Source organism: Nelumbo lutea, chromosome 5 (genome assembly GCF_056320005.1).
Source record: "Nelumbo lutea isolate HS-2025 chromosome 5, American lotus-T2T, whole genome shotgun sequence".
Taxonomy (NCBI): Eukaryota; Viridiplantae; Streptophyta; class Magnoliopsida; order Proteales; family Nelumbonaceae; genus Nelumbo; species Nelumbo lutea.
Window position 1 is genome coordinate 19673315 of NC_142688.1, and position 17791 is coordinate 19691105.

Here is a 17791-nt window from a genome sequence, read left to right on the forward strand (position 1 = left end):
GGGGCCTTTCATTCAAGGGCGACAAATAACAGATCAGATCTTAATTGTGAATGAGTGTGTGGAGGAAATGAAAAGGTTTAGTAGGAAATGATTCATTTGTAAATTGGATCTTGAAAAGGCCTATGATTTGGTGGACTGGGAGTTTCTATTAGAGGTTATGCGAAATGGTGGATTTGGGGACAAGTGGTGTAGTTGGATCTTTGGGTGTATCAGTACTTGTCACTACTCTATTCTGGTAAATTGTATGGTGAAGGATTTTTTTCCAGCTTGCAGGGGTATCAGGCAAGGGGATCCACTTTCACCCTTCCTTTTTACCTTAGTAGCTGATGTGATTAGTAGGATCATTACTAAGGCTGACAACGAAGATGTCATTAGGGGTTGGAGAATAGGGAGACACCAAGTCCCCGTCACCCACCTTCAGTTTGTAGACGACCTAATGATTTTTTGTGAAGGAGGTCTTAGTGAAAAGGTAGCAAACCTAAAGGAGCTAATAAAAGGATTTGAAAGTGTCTCTAATTTGAGGATAAATCTGGAAAAGTGTTGCGTAGCAGGTTCGAATTTGGAGGTAGGGGAGGTCAAGGCTATTGCGGAGTGTCTTGAGTGTTCCACCTCTGCTTGGCCTATGTCATATTTAGGCTTCCTTTAGGGGCAAATCCTAGGGAGAGTAGATTTTGGACCCTAGTGTTAGAAAAGTTTGAGAAGAGATTAGTCTCATGGAAGATGAACTATATCTCTTTAGGAGGAAGAATTACCCTAATAAGAGCTACCTTGGCTAACTTACCTACCTATTATTTGTTTGTTTTTAGGATACCAGTTAGGGAAGCTAGGAAGCTGGAGAAGTTGATGAGAGACTTCTTATGGGAGCCGGGACAAGAGAGAAATGATCACTTGGTTAATTGGGAAATTGTCTGTAGAAGTAAAGAAGTGGGGGGTTTGGGAATTGGGAGGGTAACTAGAAAGAATCAAGCTCTGTTAGGGAAATGGTTGTGGAGATGGCCTTTGGAAAGAGAGAGATTGTGGCATGAGGTGGTGGGAAGCATTCATGGGAGGTCAGAGAATGGATGGGATGCTGGTGTATCGAGGCAAGCTAACCTAGCAGCACCTTGGAAGGCTATTCACAACACCCTTCCTCAATTCCTCAATTTTATCAGGTATGAAGTTTGTTTTGGCAACTCTATCATTTTTTGGGAGGATATTTGGGTAGGAGACTCACCGTTAAAGGATTTTTGTTCCTTTCGCTTTTTTCTATTTCTTTGTACAAAAAAGAGGTGGTCTCAAAATTTGTCTCACCTTTGGAAACACCCTTAGATCCTACTTGGGATTTTGGGTTTCGTTGAGGACTTAGGGATGCTGAAATTGAGTCTCTTTCTTTGTTGCTTGGGTATCTTAATCATGTTTTTTTGGATCCCTCCAAGCCACATAAGAGGGTTTGGACTCCTAGACCCAATGGAACCTTCACTTGTGCTTCTTTTTTCAAGTCCATCTCTCAACTTCCTACTCACCAACCCTTTCCGTCAAAAAAAATTTGGTGTAGGCCAGTTCCCCCAAAAATTATGGCTTTTTGTTGGGAAGTTTTCCATGGGAAAGTAAACACTTTAGACAACCTACAAAAGAGAAGACCTTTTCTCTATATTTCTCCTAATTGGTGTATCCTCTGTAGAGCTCACGGTGAGGATTGTTATCATCTATTAGTACCTTGTTCCTTTTCTGCAGACCTTTGGGCTTGGCTACTTTCGTTGTTTGGGGGTAGTTGGAATCTACCAGCAAAAGTTCACATGCTCTTCAACCATTCTACCTTTTATTGGCCTACAAAAATAGGGAGAATTATGTGGAGGTGTGCTCGTGCTACCTTGACTTGGACTCTTTGGGAAGAAAGGAATCTCATAATTTTTCAAGATAAGGAAAGGAACAGCCAAGATTTGAAAGACTGTGTGTTAAACAGGGCAATACATTGGCTGAAGACCTTGGAAATCTTTCATCAATTCTTCTTTAATGACATTTGGAGAAATTGGTCAGCAGTAGCAAGGTGTTCATCTTTAAAGGCCAAATCAATTACAAGCTGGTCTCCTCCACCCGAAGGCTCAATTAAGTTGAACTTTGATGGAAGCAGCATGGGTAATCCAAGATTATCAGGAGTGGGGGGTGCTTTGAGAAATGAGAAGGGAGAGATTTTGTTGCTCTACTTAGGTCCTTTGGGAATTGGGAATTCCATCAGGGCAGAACTTTTAGTTGTTGTACAAGGGGTCCAATTTGCAAACCAGCTAGGGTTACAACACCTAATAATCGAGGGGGATTCCAAAGTGGTGGTGGGTTGGTTGAAAAATTCTGAAGAGGCTATGTGGCGATACAAGAATGAAATGAAGAAATTTAGTTGGTTGACAAGGAATATGTTGGTCACTGTATAGTGGGTGGGGAGATCAGCAAATACCTTGTCAGATGTGTTAGCTAAGCAAGGGGTAAATAGGGAAGAATTATTTTGGTTTAGTTGTGATTCTTGTTTTTCTTTCCTAGTTTACTTGTAAGTTTCAAGGAGGGGTTACAGCTCGTGCCTCTCATTGGGATGATGTATGAACTCATTCTAATTTGCTTCTGAATCAATAAACTTATTATTATTTATCAAAAAAAAAAGTTTCTCCAGTTTTGTTATTATATGGTATGAGGTTCTACAGTCCATTCCCACACCTTGGTTCCTTGTTATAGCAGTTGTTAGTTCTCCTTTTGTAATCCAAATTTAGGTATGTCAAGAAAGTATATACATGTGAGGATGTATATGCCATACAACCACCAAGAATGCAGAATTAGACAGGTAAAGAGCTATAAATAATTTCACTATAGAGGAGGCCCTTTCAATCCTAGCTCTAGCTAAATAGTTTGGCATAGAAGTAATTCTTTTGGAACTTATCTGATTTCACTGTTTCAGTTGCAACGGTAGACAATCAGGACAACTCGAACTTTTAAGAAAATCTCACAAGATGGAACAACTACATAGAAAGGGGAGCATGGCTCCTGCACATACTGGTGTTGAAGGGCCTTTTTATTAGCTTTTTCTCTCCATCACAAAGGCTGGGGAAGGGGGAAGGCAGCCTAGTAATAGGAACTGTAGGTGATTATTTTATGATCTCCAGTATACCACAAAATTCCTTGGAGGATATGTTTCATGAACTAAGAAATGATAGGAAAGGGCATCTGGTGGATTTAGAGGCAGATTTATCAGTCTGTGTTTATTTATTTCTTACCAAATTCACCAGTGTTAGTAATGGCTGCCTATAGGTAATCCGGGTCCATGGAATAGGAGGTGTTTCCAGAGATGGTGAAGGAAAAATAATTGCTCTATATTCCGGACTAATAGGAGTGGGAGATTCTTTGAGAGTGGAGATCATGTCCTTGAATCAAGGAGTAGGATTGGCCAAACAGTTGGGGCTACAGCAAATTGAGATAGAGGGGGATTCTAAATTGGTAATTGGGTGGATGCAATCAGGTTGTCTGGGAAATTGCAAAATAGACAGTTGATGAGGGAAATTTTTAGTGTAATGAGGGAGGTGGGTGCTTGCTTTAAGTGGGCAAGAAGATCAGCTAATGGATTAGCTGATACCTTAGCAAAACAAGGGTCTGTAAGGGAGAGTTTGTACTGGGCAGTGCTTTAATGTATGTTGTTTGTTGGTTCAACTTCCTCTACTAGGGGTAGTACTGTAATGTATGTCTTTTTTTTCTGGGAGGGGAGAGTCGGGTAAGAGAAGCTTTGAGTTGGAGTTGCAGAAAGAAAAGGAAAAGGAGCAGCAAGGAAGTGAGGAAGAGGATGGGTGGGAGAGCAATGTTTCTGTTGATGAGGTTGATGAAGCTTTTAGGTTTAGAGACCTTCCAGGAGTAGAAAGCTGAAGAGGTTGGTAGATTTTTACATTGATGCCTCAGTTGAAGCAGATTTGAGGAGGGAAAAGTCAATCAGGGGCAGAGGTAGGGGTGGTAGAGGTAGCTGGTCGATTTAGGTCATTTTGAGTGTGTGGAAGGGAGGAATGTCAGTATGTGGAAGGCTGGGATTGGTAGGGTGTTTTTCTGTGTTGGTTCTTGTTGTTTGTAAAGGGAATAGGTTTGGCTTGATGTGTTAAAGTTTTCAGTGTGTTTGATCGTAGGCGGGAATATCTCTTTCCCGCTTCAAGTCTTTTGTTGGTTTTCCCTTTGCTCAGTATCCCGAGCTATGCCTTGATTGTTCCCTTGTATCTCCTTTTTTCCTTTTAATAAAATTTTCTTTTACCTATCGAGAAAAATGGCTACCCAATTTTTTTTCCCCTAGCACCAAGATCATATTTTTTTCCATTGGCAAAGCACATTGAAATGTTCCCTGGGGATATGCCCAATCTAGTCCTATTACCTAAGAAGAATTCCATAATTCCTTGGTCTATTTGTAGGGATGAGGAGTGCATGATAGATTCACCATCCTAGAGGCACACATTACATGCATGGGTGAGATGTATAATGCTCAAGTGCTTTTTCTGAAGGACATCATATATGATAAACTAACATGAAGAATGATACTCGAGGTAGAAAAAATGGAGTACCAAAGCTTTCTTTCTAGAAAAACATTGGATGCTGATCTTGGTTCATAGAACACATGTTTTGGGCTCAAATGTAATCTTGGTTTGGGTCATCTTCTAAAGCTGGTTTTTATTTTCACAACTTTGTTGTAACCTGATTTTTTCTAATTAATGAAATCTTTTCTGTGTTGCTGATAAAAAAAAAACATTGGATGCCGGGTTAGGGACAGTAGAGATGGAAAAAAAAAATTGTCTATAGACAACAAAAGATTTTGGGATTCACATACATCCATCAGGTTCTGCAGCGGGAGGTAGACCTCTTTAAGCGCTTCAAAGATCAACGTGATTCACTCCACCTATGGGTTTCCCAAGAGCTATGGAGAAGTGAAGGTTCAAAGAAAGGATATGCTTTGCATGTGAGAGTGTGCCAGAAACAGTGACCTCCTTGGATCAGGAAATTTAGACAGGTGGATTCTGGGTCAGCTGTTACTAAGAGATTGGTTTCCTCACCATGTGTCTGACCAGAGCTTAATATGATTCCCATTACCCAAGCTATGTTTTGAGTAAGAACTGAAAGTATTTTAGCTTTTAGGAATACCTTGCTATATAAAATTTGCTTTTCTTGTATACCTTTCAACACTTTTCTAATTTTAGTTTCATGCTTTTCTTAACAAATATGGACAATTTGTAAGGCTCAAGACTCAAGCCTCAAGGCTTATGCTTCATGCACCTTAATGTCCTGGCACCTCACTTCACACCCAAGTGCTTTTAAACATCGATTTCCTTCTATATGTATTGGCATTTTTTGCTCATGAACCAATCTTCATCTTTGTTTCATTAATATTCTGATCCATGTACTTATTGATGTTTACATGTGCTTAAAAAGATACATAATTTATAATGCTTTTAATGAATTTCTAAGTTCTATCATATTCACCATCTAGTTTCAATATGTGGATGGCTCTACAGGTATTAAATGCATTTATTCTGTACGATGTCTTAGGTTGATAGCTAGCTACCCTTATGGTGCAGACTTGCTACCCCAAACCCAAGGACATATATTGGATCTGGCAAGGTTGCAGAAATAAAGACTGCAATTCGTGCCCTGGACGTTGAGACTGTGATATTTGATGATGAGCTCTCACCGGGGTAAGATGCCAAATTGTGCACTTGTTTATTCATGAATACATTTTCCATTATATTCAGTTGGAAAACACACCAGAATGCAGGCTGAATGCATGAAACTCTTTTCACCTGCAGAATGCGGGCTTAAATCACCACCATAAAAGTGATATGTATCTGTCCCAAGTGTAAATTGGGAGCAGCATACTTATTTTGAATTTTGAAGTTACAACCCACCGTCTTGTTCTAAAGTGCCCTGTTTACAAGAGATGTTTAGTCTGTCTAAAGCATTGACAGAGATTACCTTCTCATTGCCAAATGTTAACAATGACGAAAGCACTGCTTGAGGTTCATTTTTGCCATAGGCCAACTAATGCTGCAAACAGTAATAGCCTGTTTATACAAAAAGGCAAGTCCAGCTATGTTGTGTGGAGCAAAGTGCTGGGAAATCAAGAAATAACAAATCCAAAAAATGAGTTGGCAGAAATGTGTATGCTGAAGTGGATGAGTGGAAAAACTAGAAAGGATAGGATCAGATATGAAGTCATTTGAAGGAACCTAAAGATAACTCTAAAAAGTGATAAAATAAAAGAAAGTAGACTAAGATGGTTTGGTGAGGGTGGGCCTTGGTGCAACGGTTGGGTTGCTAGACTAGGATGGTTTGATCACGTGCATAGAAGACCATCAACAGTATCCGTAAGAAGAAGTGATCTATTGCAAGTTGAAGTGGCTAGAACAGCTAGGTGTAGACCAAAAAAGGACATGGATCGAAGTAATAAGAAATGATTTAAGTGTCCATAATTTAACACTGGATATTGCATTAAACAGAATGGAATGGAAAAACAGGTTTCATGTAGCTGACCCCATATAGTGTGGGGATAAGGCTTGGATGATGATGATGATGATGATGATGCAAAGAGGAAAGTGGAATGTGGGATTTTAGCCATAATGAGGTCATTCTTTTAGAACCGGTGATTTTATCTCACAAGTAGTGCTGTTGCCTATTTGCTTTGTATTTAATATAACTAATGGGTACAATATTATCTGTATTAGATGGGAGTGAGTTAGTCGAAGGAGGAAGGAGGATTAGGATTAGGGAATATTACTTTTAAGAATGTAGCTCTTCTAGGTAAGTGGTTGTGGAGATGGCCTTTAGAGAGGGAGAGGTTATGGCATGAAGTGGTGACAAGTATCCATGGCTGTTCTGGAAACGGTTGGGATGCAGGGCTATCCAGACGGGCAACTCTTGCAACACCTTGGAAGGCAATTCATGGCATCCTCCCATAGTTTCTATACTTTGTAAGGTATGATGCTTGCTCTAGGACTTGGGTTCTCTTCTGGGAAGACACTTGGGTGGGAAATTTGCCCCTTAAGGATCTGATCTCTTCTCTCTTCTCTATTTCCCTTTATAAAAAAAAAACCTGTGTCTTCCTTTCTTTTGTCCCCGTATACCTCCTTGTCGACAAATTGGGAAATTGGCTTCCGTAGAGGGTTGAGGGATGAGGAATCCCTATCAGTCTCTGAGCTCTTATTGCTACTTGATTCTGTTTGCCTAGACCCACTCATTTTTGATAGGAGGATTTGGACTTTGACTCCGAAATGGTCGTTTACTTGTGCTTCTTTCTTTAATTCCCTTTGCTCCAGTTCCTCTCCTCGGGCTTTCCCAGTTAAGGAAGTATGGTCTAGGCCTGTTCCCCTAAAAATAGCCGTGTTTTGTTGGGAAGTTTACTATGGTAAAATCAATACAATGAATAACCTGCAGAAGAAAAGACCCTTCTTGTGTTTATCCCCTAACTGGTGTATTTTGTGTAAAGCGCAGAATGAGGACTGTTACCACTTATTGATTTCTTGTCCTTTTGCTGCAGCCATTTGGAACTGGGTATTTGATTTGTTTGAGTGCAGGTGGAACTTTGCAGCTGAGGTAAATTTGTTGTTTTCCCCTTCTACCTTTGTGTGGACCACAAGAAGAGGGAGAATCATGTTTAAGTGTATAAGATTAGCTCTCCTTTGGACTATTTGGGAAGAGAGAAATTCCAGAATTTTTCAGGAGAAGGGAAGAAGCATTCTTGAGGTCAAAGAGTGTATTATTACAAGAACTATGTTGTGGATGAAATCCTTAAAACTCTTTGAAGATTATTCCTTTGATGATTTAATGAGGAATTGGTCTGCAGTTGCCCTCACATCCTGTAGGAAGCCTAGAGTTCAAGTAACTTGGACTCCGCCGATGGAGGGTTTTGTTAAGCTGAACTTTGACGGGAGTAGTCAGGGTAACCCAGGACCGTCTGGGATTGGTGGTGTACTGAGAGATGAGAACAGCAACATCATTGCCTTTTCTTCGGGACCGGTGGGAATAGGAGACTCTGTGAGGGCTGAACTCCTAGCTGCAGCACGGGGGGTACAGATTGCTTATCAACTTGGAGTGCAAAACTTAATAATTGAAGGAGACTCCAAGGTGGTAGTAGGATGGTTGGCTGACCCGGGTACTGTCACTTGGAACTTTAAGGATATCTTAAAAAAGGTCAAATGGCTATTGAGGGGCATGGCAGTTAGAGTTCAGTGGTTGGGTAGATCGGCCAATGCCTTGGCCGATCATCTTGCTAAACAAGGGCTACTCGGGTTTCATTGTATTGGGCTTCTCTGTAATTTCTTTTTCCATAGTTTTGTTCTTTAACTAAAGGGTTGATGGTCTCTTCCATCTCCCCTCCTTAAAGGGGAGGTAGCATCTCGTGCCTCTCCTTAAATTGTACTATCTTTGGCTTTGATTTAATAATTCTGATAATTCACTAATAAAAAAAATATTATCTGTATTATGCTGAGATGTCACATCAAGTCTAGTTGCTTAAATTGGTTCCATTTGCACCTGCTTTCATTAAACCTTAATTAATCAAACCTTTTAGTGCTGTAAAAGGTGTCACATTGAGTCCAGTTGCTTAAATTGGTTCCATTTTTACCTGTTTGCATTAAACCTTAATTGCCGAAACCTTTTAGTGCTGCAAAAGAATGGTTGAAAACATGTTATTACTGTTCTGACATATAGTTCAATTCAGTATCTACACATGACTTTTGTAGTTCAGAAGCCAACACCATAAAACAATCATATGATCACAATTTTTTAATTAGTGTCATACTCAACTGTTGTACTAGTCTAACTTTCAGATGGTTCAGATTGTTGGGTCCTGTATAGAAGAGAAAGAAACTTAAGCCATCAAACTAGAGTCATGGACATTGTTGTCAAGGTGACGCCTAGGCGACAAGGCACCCTTTGAGGCTCGCCTCGCCTAATCGCCTAAGAGTTTTCTACTTCCTACTATAAAATACTTCTTTATTCATTCTTTTTTGAGATTATAATTATAAAATAAACATTATTAACTAAAATAATCATTTTGCGTATTTATATACTAATTTTCTTTTATTATTTTCTTATTTATTAGGGCTTAATCAACACAAACATTGCTAAATGCTGTATTGAACCCTCAAAGACTTGAAAACCTGAACCAATAAGGAAGAACTAAAAATTTTATCTAATCAGCACATTTTCCTCTTCCATATATTCTTTTACTACTACTTCTTCTTTTTCTACTACTACTACTACTATCAATACTTTTTATTTTCTTCTTTTCCTATTACAAAAATAAGGGTTCAGCCCCTATATGTTTTGAATTTTATTTTCCTTCTTTCTTTTCTTCTCATGAACATGTTGATTCTCTATACTTTTAATATGAAATTTATACTTTTCTTATGAAAATCATGAATAATTATTAAAGAAATATGGTTATGGTACCTAGGGAACTACCCTAGGGTCTATGTTTTTAACATAAAAAATCCATCGCCTAGGTGACTAGGCACCCCCCAGTCGCCTAGTCTCGCCTTGGCACCTTGAAAACTATGGTCATGGATTGGAAGATATTTCTTGTTCTTGGTATATTTGGTTTTAGGAATTAGGACTAAGGGCATTGAAACAACTTTATGCCTTGATGTTTTCCAGTAATGTGTCAAATACTACAAATACTTGGGTTTTGGATCCATTTGATTGCATGTTGCACCTATTATATATTTGATATTTGAGTCGTAAAAATCAAGGTTTTAAAAACCGAATCGGGTAGGGAACCGTTTTGGGTCCGGTTCCTGGGTCAAGCGGTCCGACCATTCGAACTGAACGGATGCCCCGTTCTAACAAAAAAAAAGTAAAAAAAAAAACAGCCAAAAACTGTTGTCCGAGTCGACAAGTCGACTGTTCGACCACCCAGGTCATCGGTTCACTAACCAAATCAACAGTTTTTTGGCCAAAAAGTGATTCTGGGCTGAAGCGGAATCGGCCAAATCCCAGTTTTTCTAGCCCAACCATTTCAGTCCGGTCCGATTTTGAAAACACTAGTAAAAATTGACTTGATGATGCAATAATACCACATGTTTCCTAACTATCCTATACCATGAGGTTTATATCATCTAGAATTGATATAAGTGGTAGGAGCTTTCACCATTAGCCTTACAAAGAATGCACCAACTAGGAGATAAGCACCAATAAGGCCTTTTCCTTTGGAGTAAATCATGAGTATTACATCTTTTCAAGAAGGCTTCCCAACAAAAAGCTCCAACCCTCAGATGAATTGGCTCACCCCAAACTTCCTTAATTGGGAAATTTTGTGCCAAATTACTGGTAGAATGCAAAAGGGAATTAAAGAAGGAAGCATAAAGAGATAAATAGTTCTTCCAAGCGGCTAGCTTCTTTTGAAACCTATCAATTACAAGGCTCCAAAAACTTTCTTTCTTCGGGTTATCACCTAGGGGCATCCCCAAATAGTTCATAGGCCATTGAGCTACCACACACCCCAAGGCTTCATCCCTTTCCCTTATAGCTCTCTCTTCCATATTAATCCCCACTACACAATTCTTATCAAAATTCACCTTCATATTAGACATCTGCTCAAATGCGTGAACCACCAACTTCAAATTTCTGGCCCATCTCACATTCTCCCCCTCACAAAACAAGATAGTATCATCAGCAAATTGTAAGTGGGCTATAGGTATACTATCTTTTCCAACCCTCCATCCCCTCACTAGACCTCTTGAATATGCTTCTCAATTAACCTCCCCAACACTTCTGCAATCACGGTGAAAAGGAAAGGAGAGAGGGGGTCCTCTTGTCTAATTTCCCTTAAAGATGGAAAGTGATCCACTATAGTTCCATTCACCAGGATAGAATAATGAAAAGTTTCAATACAACCCAGTATCCATTTGCACCATTTCTTCCCGAAGCCAAAGCAATCCAACACTTGCATCAAAAAAGATCAATCAACCATATCATAAGCCTTTTCTAAGTCCAACTTACACATAATCCCTTTCTTCCTTATTCTCTTCAGATCCCTCACACACTCATTGGCAATTAAACTTTGATCCACAATCTGTCTATCTCCCACAAAGGCTCCTTGATTCTGTGAAATTAGATTTGGGAGCACCTCTCTAATTCTTCTAGACAGGACCTTGGCAATTATCTTACACAAGTTATTAACCAAACTGATGGGTCTAAAAGTCTCTTGGATGACTTTCTCCTACTTTCTTTGGGACCAAAGCTATAAAGGTTGAGTTGAGTCCCGGATTTATCACCCCCTTTGGAAGAACTCATTGAAGACTTTAATGATATCCTATTTTAGAATCTTCAATAGTCTTAGTAAAAAGCCGTGGTGAATCCATAAGGCCTAGGTGCTTTAGATCTATCCATTAAAAAGATTGCTTCCCTAATTTCCTCCTCAATCTTTCTTTCCAGCCACCTCTTTTTCTCCTCAAACAGTTTAGGCCAGTCCAAACCTTGTAACTAGAATCTCTGATTTAAGGGCCTTCTATAAATCGACTTAAAATGCTCCACAAAGGCCATAGCAATCTCATCCTGCTGAGTAATAGACATCCCATCAACCTCCAATTTACGAATCAGACTTTTCCTTCTCCTGCTATTGGCCATTACATGGAAAAATTTAGTATTTCTATCACCTTCCTTCACTCAATTGTGTCTAGATTTTTGCCTCCAGCTAACTTCCTCCTTGTACAAAATGTCTTCTAGTTGCTTCCTGAGTTCCCATCTCTCTTTCTTGTCTCTCTCTCCAAAAGTACCCCCCTTTTCTTTGGCATTTAACTCCTCAATCTGATTGATCACTGCCTGTTTCCTCTCTTCAATCCTTCCAAACTGTAAAGTGTTCCATTCCTTGATTTTTCTTTTTAGCTCCTTCGACTTCCAATGGAATTTCATACCCTCCCAATTAGTCCGTGTTACAATCATTGCACCAATTCTTAACCAACTCAACAAAACCAGGGTGAGACAGGCACATGTTCTCAAATTTGAAAGGTGTGGGGTGGGCCCTCTATTTCCAAGATCCTCCCTCACTAATGTAGTAAGCCAATGATCTGAAGTTACCTTAGGCAAAGTTCTAGAAATAACAACTCCCCAGTGGTCCTCCCAATCTGCTGTGAACAAAAACCTATCCAGTTTAGAGCATATAGGGTTCTCCTGAAGGTTAGACCAAGTGAACAAACCATGAAACAAAGGAATCTCTTACAACTCAGAACTGTTGATAAGGTTGTTAAAGCTTCTCATGCTGGTAGTAATACCTCTCCTCACACTATTGGTCTCCTCCAAGAATCTGATGACATTGAAATCTCCTCCTAAACACCATAGGCCTTCCCAAAGTCCTCTAATGTCTCCCAATTCCTCCCAAAATTCACTTCTTTCTTTGTAACCAGTTAGGCCATATACATTGGTTAGTACCCATTCAAAATTGTCTACCCTATGCCTGAATTTAATGGAAACAGTAAACTTTCCATCAGCTCCTCCACTCCCTCCATAGCCTCTTCTTTCCACAGTGTGACAATTCCACCTGACCTCCCCCAAGAAGGGCACACACCCATTTGATTCCCCTTGCCTTCCACAGAGATCTAGCATGTCTACTCTCAAACTCCATCAACTTAGACTCCTGAATCAGTACTACATCCGAATCTTCTCTTCTTTTTATTACTTTCTTTATTACTGGCCTTTTCCTAAACCCCCCCCCCCCTGTTCCCTAACATTCCAGCTGAGAATCTTTATCTTCACTTCCTAAGGACCCCTTCCCTGTCTCTTTTTCAGTTAATCCCTCTTCTTCTCCTAGTTCTCTCACTAAATTCCCCATCTTCTTCTACATCTCTCCTCAGCCTCTTTAACTCACTTAGCTTCCTCTTTCTCGGTTTGCCCTCTACTTTTCTTTCCTCAGAAAAACCTTCAAGTCATTTGGCTTCTTCACTTTACACCCCATTTGCTCAACAAAGTCTGCTACCAAATCCTTTTTATTAGCTTCCTTGGAAGCACCTTCCTGCCTTCTCTCTTTGTTCTCCTCTTCCCCTACCTCCCTTGTCTGCCAGTGCCCATATGTACTCCCATCCCCTAGAAACCCACCCAAAATATTTGTTTCAGCTTCTTTCTTTTTTGCTTTTTCCAAAAAAAAAATCAATTATCTTCCATATTCTCTCACCCACCTCCACCTCTTCTTCACTCAAACCCCTTTTTCCTTTCCTATCCACCCCAACAGTCTGAAGGGTCTGCATTAAAGAGGCTGGCTAGGAATTCACAGTCGTAAGTCCAGGACAGGTTTGGTAGATGATTGAATAAACCCTTCTGTGGCTAAGGCAACAGGACCCTGGGTTAAACCAATTTCCTCAGATGGAGCTAATGTTTGGGAAATGCTTCCTGCAAAAGAATTCTCTTTCGACATACTCCCAAGGCTCTGTGGCTCACCACTGTGTGGAGCATCTATGACTGGCTGGTGGTAAGTCACCCCTATCTGCTCATCAATAACCTGCTTTCTGTTCATCGCTTGGTTAAGTTCTTGCTCTTTCAATTCCATGGTATTGCCCCTTCCAACCAAATCCAAAATTGTGTCTACTCTGTCCATAATCTTAGCCAGCTTTAGAACAGGGGAAGCAATTGCCGCAAATTGTTCTTCACCAAACAGTATCGAGGTGTCAAGCACTTCTTCAAGAACAACCACTTCTGTGAGCTCTTCCAAACTTTTCGCCTCCAAAGACTTTAGCAATATTGTGTCCTCATCATCTGAAGTTTTACAGTCAATCCACCCCTTGTCTTCCACTTCCATGTCTTCTCTGTTCATTCTAGTGTATCTTGGATTCGGGTGTTCCGTACTAATCCTACCTCCTTCCCATTCTTCCTGGGCGACTCTCAGTCTCCACTGCAACATTCCTTTTTTTCCCCTCAGTGGCTTTTTTTCAAAACAACTTCAGTTGGGGACGATGATAGACCACAGTCTTTGTCTATCAAATTCCAAACCTGACTCCCACCCACATGACTGTTAAGAGAGTCACATGAGTTCAGGGGCTTGGTCAACTCTTTGGTCTGGCTAACCCAAGCCCGATTCAATTCAGTGGGTTGAATCTTAAAGTTGGCTTGCATCGGTCCCCTTACCACATCTGCGAAAGAGGGCCCCACACCTTTAATTTTTTAATTAATCTCCTTCGAACATGTTTCTTTTTCAAGATGCCCGCCTAATCCACCTCCCTTACCTGACTGTTCCCCTTCCCAAAATAAAGTTCCTTTGCTCTCTCTCCTACCCACCACTGTAGATTTTCCACGTAATACTCCACCTCCAGAGCCTTCACCTCATAATCATCTTCCACCATAGAGACTCTTCCACTGTTCCACATCAACACTTTCACTTCCGTCAGAACCCAAACTTTCCTCCATAACTTGTATGAAAAAAACGCTTACCACTCGAGGTATCTCTTCCGGCCTGATTCCCCAGACTTTCACCTTAACCGCTTGCAGGTTACAGAAGTTGCATTCCTCCAATTTACCCCCCATTATATGGACCATCTTCTCCACCACCGACCTCCTCCAGTAGTTGAATGACACCCTGACGAGTTTAATAGAGAACTTATCCACTTCAATGTCTTCCTCATTGCAAGACATACACCATTCCTTGATGACAATCAACCCTTTCTGGGTGACAACAGAAGAGAACTCCATCATTTCACTCCACACATCAAGGATAGCTTTGCAATTGCTGAAAGGCACCACCACCACAGGCGTGTGAAGCTAAATTTCTTTACTATCTCATCCACAACCGGCTGCCAATCATTAATCTTTTTGGCTGCTGTTGGCACAAACCTACTCGTCCATCTCCTTTTATCCACTTCCAACTCCAGTTTATGCGTTTTAACAGAGCATGCCAGTTCACATTTTGAATCCTGTTCCACAACTGCTTCTTCAGTTTTTTGGTATATCCATGGCAATGTTACTCTGCACCTTCCCTTCTTCTATTTCCGGATTGGACTTAAGTGGCGCCGCCTCAGTCTTCTCTGTTGCCACCAGGTAATCCTATAATTTATCCGCAAAACCTTTCCACCCTGTAGTTCTTCATTTCCTGTTGTTCCTCAGCTTCGCCATGAAACTCTTCCTCTCCGTATTCAATTCGACCCTTCCAACCATTCTCTTTTTTTTTTTTTTTGTGTACATTGCTCCATCGACAAAGCCTTTAACCCAAGCTACCGCATCTCTAACTAGAAAGATTGAGGACTTCTTTTCTCCCCTGATTTTCAAGCAGGTCTTACTGTTGCTCCTGCATTCTTCAAATTCAAATCTCTTTGCCTCACATTCCCATCCCTTCTTCCACCTCACCACCGGCTTGAACTCCATCTTGCTATTCTGTTGCCATCTTGTTCTACTTTTTTTTTTTTGTCCTTTTTCTCCTTCTGGGCCTGGTTTAGGTGCTGCCCCCCATTTATTACCAATGAAAGGGGATGAGGCCAAAATCATTGGCCCATCTTCAGGACTTAAAACTAATGAAGATGAACCGTCTAAGGAAGGTGGAGATGAAGGAGAACTGCCAGCCCCCATTATTTCTTGGATTAAGAAACAGGAGGAAGTTCCATGGAGATTTAGGCATCTGGTCAGACTTGCATAGAACATAGATACCAGTTTAAACTCACATTCAAATGGATACCTTGAAGTGCAAATATGGTGGCTGATGCGTCTGCAAAGACAGGTGTTGTTAGGGATCATATGAAATGGGGCTTCCGGGATTGGGAATCAATCTGTAATTCTAAGATAATGATTTAATTTTCCATCAGAAGCTGGCTTTGTAAATATCTGGGCCTTCTGTCTTATTTTCAGGGCAGCTAGGAGTTTTATCTAATAATTTTTTTTTCTGTTGCTTATGAAAAAAAAAAAACAAAAGGGGAAAATACACGCCATTACCCTTACTACAATTTGCTTGCACAATATGTTGAGAACTCATTATTTTTTTTTAATTTAAATGGATTTGTTAAATAGATCATGTTTTACAATTTCATTTAATTTAAAGCCCTGCCTTTTCTTACATCATGGTGTGTGAGGGAATATAACATGAAATTTAAGAGCTTATGAATTGCTTTGGTTGTATTTTGTGTGTGTGTTATAGGCAATTGCGTAATTTGGAAAAGGCTTTTGGTGGAGATGTTCGGGTTTGTGACCGCACTGCCCTCATCCTGGATATCTTCAACCAGCGAGCTGCAACACATGAAGCAGCTCTACAGGCAAACCCTTCATCCTACTTTGAAATATTATTTGGTTATTCTGTTCTGGGCTTAGTTATAAACAGTTTTTTTAGCTGTCTCTTGGGGTAGTTTGCACCTTGCTACTCCTCTCTCTTCAACGAAATCTTTCTTTTATCTATCAGAATATATATATATATATATATATATATATATATTTGGGCATCCTATCAGTATTACCTTTATTAACAAGAATAGTCCTCTCAGGTTGCATTGGCACAAATGGACTACCAACTACCACGTTTGACAAAAATGTGGACTCACCTTGAGCGTCAAGCAGGAGGCAAAGTGAAAGGAATGGGTGAGAAACAAATTGAAGTGGACAAACGTATATTAAGGACTCAAGTAAGGTGTATTTTTTAAGGTTCAAAGACCTTATCTGTACACTTTGTTCAATCTAAAGTCTTTTAGGTCATTCTACTTGACAGAAACTTGTTTGGAACTTGGATGATAAATATACACATATTATGCGATTTATTTCTTTATCATAATCTATTTTCTTTGCTATCCTTTCTTTTTGCTGCCTCAAATTGCATTGAGAAGACTTGCATTCTAGTTCTTTTCTGTCATTTGACTCACCAATTCTTCTGAATAGATTGGTACTCTTAAAAAGGAGCTAGAATCTGTTCGACAACATAGAAAACAGTACCGCAATCGGCGTTTTTCTGTACCCGTCCCTGTAGTGTCTTTGGTGAGTAAATGCATGGATGCTGAAGTTCTATATAGTTGCATGCACATACTGCTCAACAGATTCCCCAAACATAGAGTAAAATGTGTTGTATTTTAGGTTGGGTATACAAATGCTGGAAAGAGCACACTCTTAAATCGATTGACTGGTGCAAATGTTCTTGCTGAGGATCGACTATTTGCAACTCTTGATCCAACCACAAGAAGGGTACAGGTCAGTCAATATATCTAGATAAACCTCTCAAATTGTACAAAGTTTACCATCTTTTTGTGTTTTACAATTAAATGTTAAAACAGGAAATCTATTGGAAGTGGAAGTTGGTTTCTGCTTGAACAAATTGCCATGATTTTATCATCATTCCAAACTACATGCTAATTTATTTGAATTTATATTCAAGATGTAATATATTTCACAGTATGTAATCAATTTGGATCTTCCAAATGAACATGATAAAGTGATTAACTTCTTCTGGACATATTTGGGACTAGAAGATGCCCCAGATACTTTGTCCATAGAATGATTTTTTTTTTTTTTTTTGGGGGGGGGGGGGGAGTTCATAGAATGATTTAGAACTGTAACTTTCATTCAATAACCAATAGTGGGATATGCATATATAACTGAATTGTGGTACAGATGAAGAATGGGAAGGAGTTCCTTCTGACAGACACTGTTGGTTTCATCCAAAAGCTACCAACTATGCTGGTTAGTACTTTCAGCATTCATATTAGATTTTGTAATGACGGTATTATCTTCTCATAATCTATGTCAGAGCAGCTAAACACATCACTATCATTTTTTTTTCTAACCTGGTTGTAGAATCAGAAGTTTGTTGAATGCTTATTCATTATCAGGGGAAAATTTTCACTTCCACATGGTAATTTCT

The 17791-nt window shown here is 39.8% G+C and overlaps 1 protein-coding gene across 3 annotated transcripts in view; it reads left to right on the top strand.

Annotated features, from left to right (window-relative positions):
• The window catches only part of LOC148850798 (GTP-binding protein, HflX), a 31823-nt gene that overhangs the window by 6600 nt on the left and 7432 nt on the right, over window positions 1–17791 (top strand). For all 3 annotated transcript variants that reach the window (XR_016099103.1, XM_088944176.1, XM_088944177.1), the window contains exons 3-8: window positions 5562–5678; window positions 16088–16202; window positions 16428–16565; window positions 16816–16911; window positions 17008–17121; window positions 17542–17610. Coding sequence is in view for 2 of the 3 variants with exons in the window: in XM_088944176.1 (XP_088800302.1) it covers window positions 5562–5678; window positions 16088–16202; window positions 16428–16565; window positions 16816–16911; window positions 17008–17121; window positions 17542–17610 (649 nt within the window). In the remaining variant the exon portion in view is untranslated. The remainder of the gene's footprint in view (window positions 1–5561; window positions 5679–16087; window positions 16203–16427; window positions 16566–16815; window positions 16912–17007; window positions 17122–17541; window positions 17611–17791) is intronic.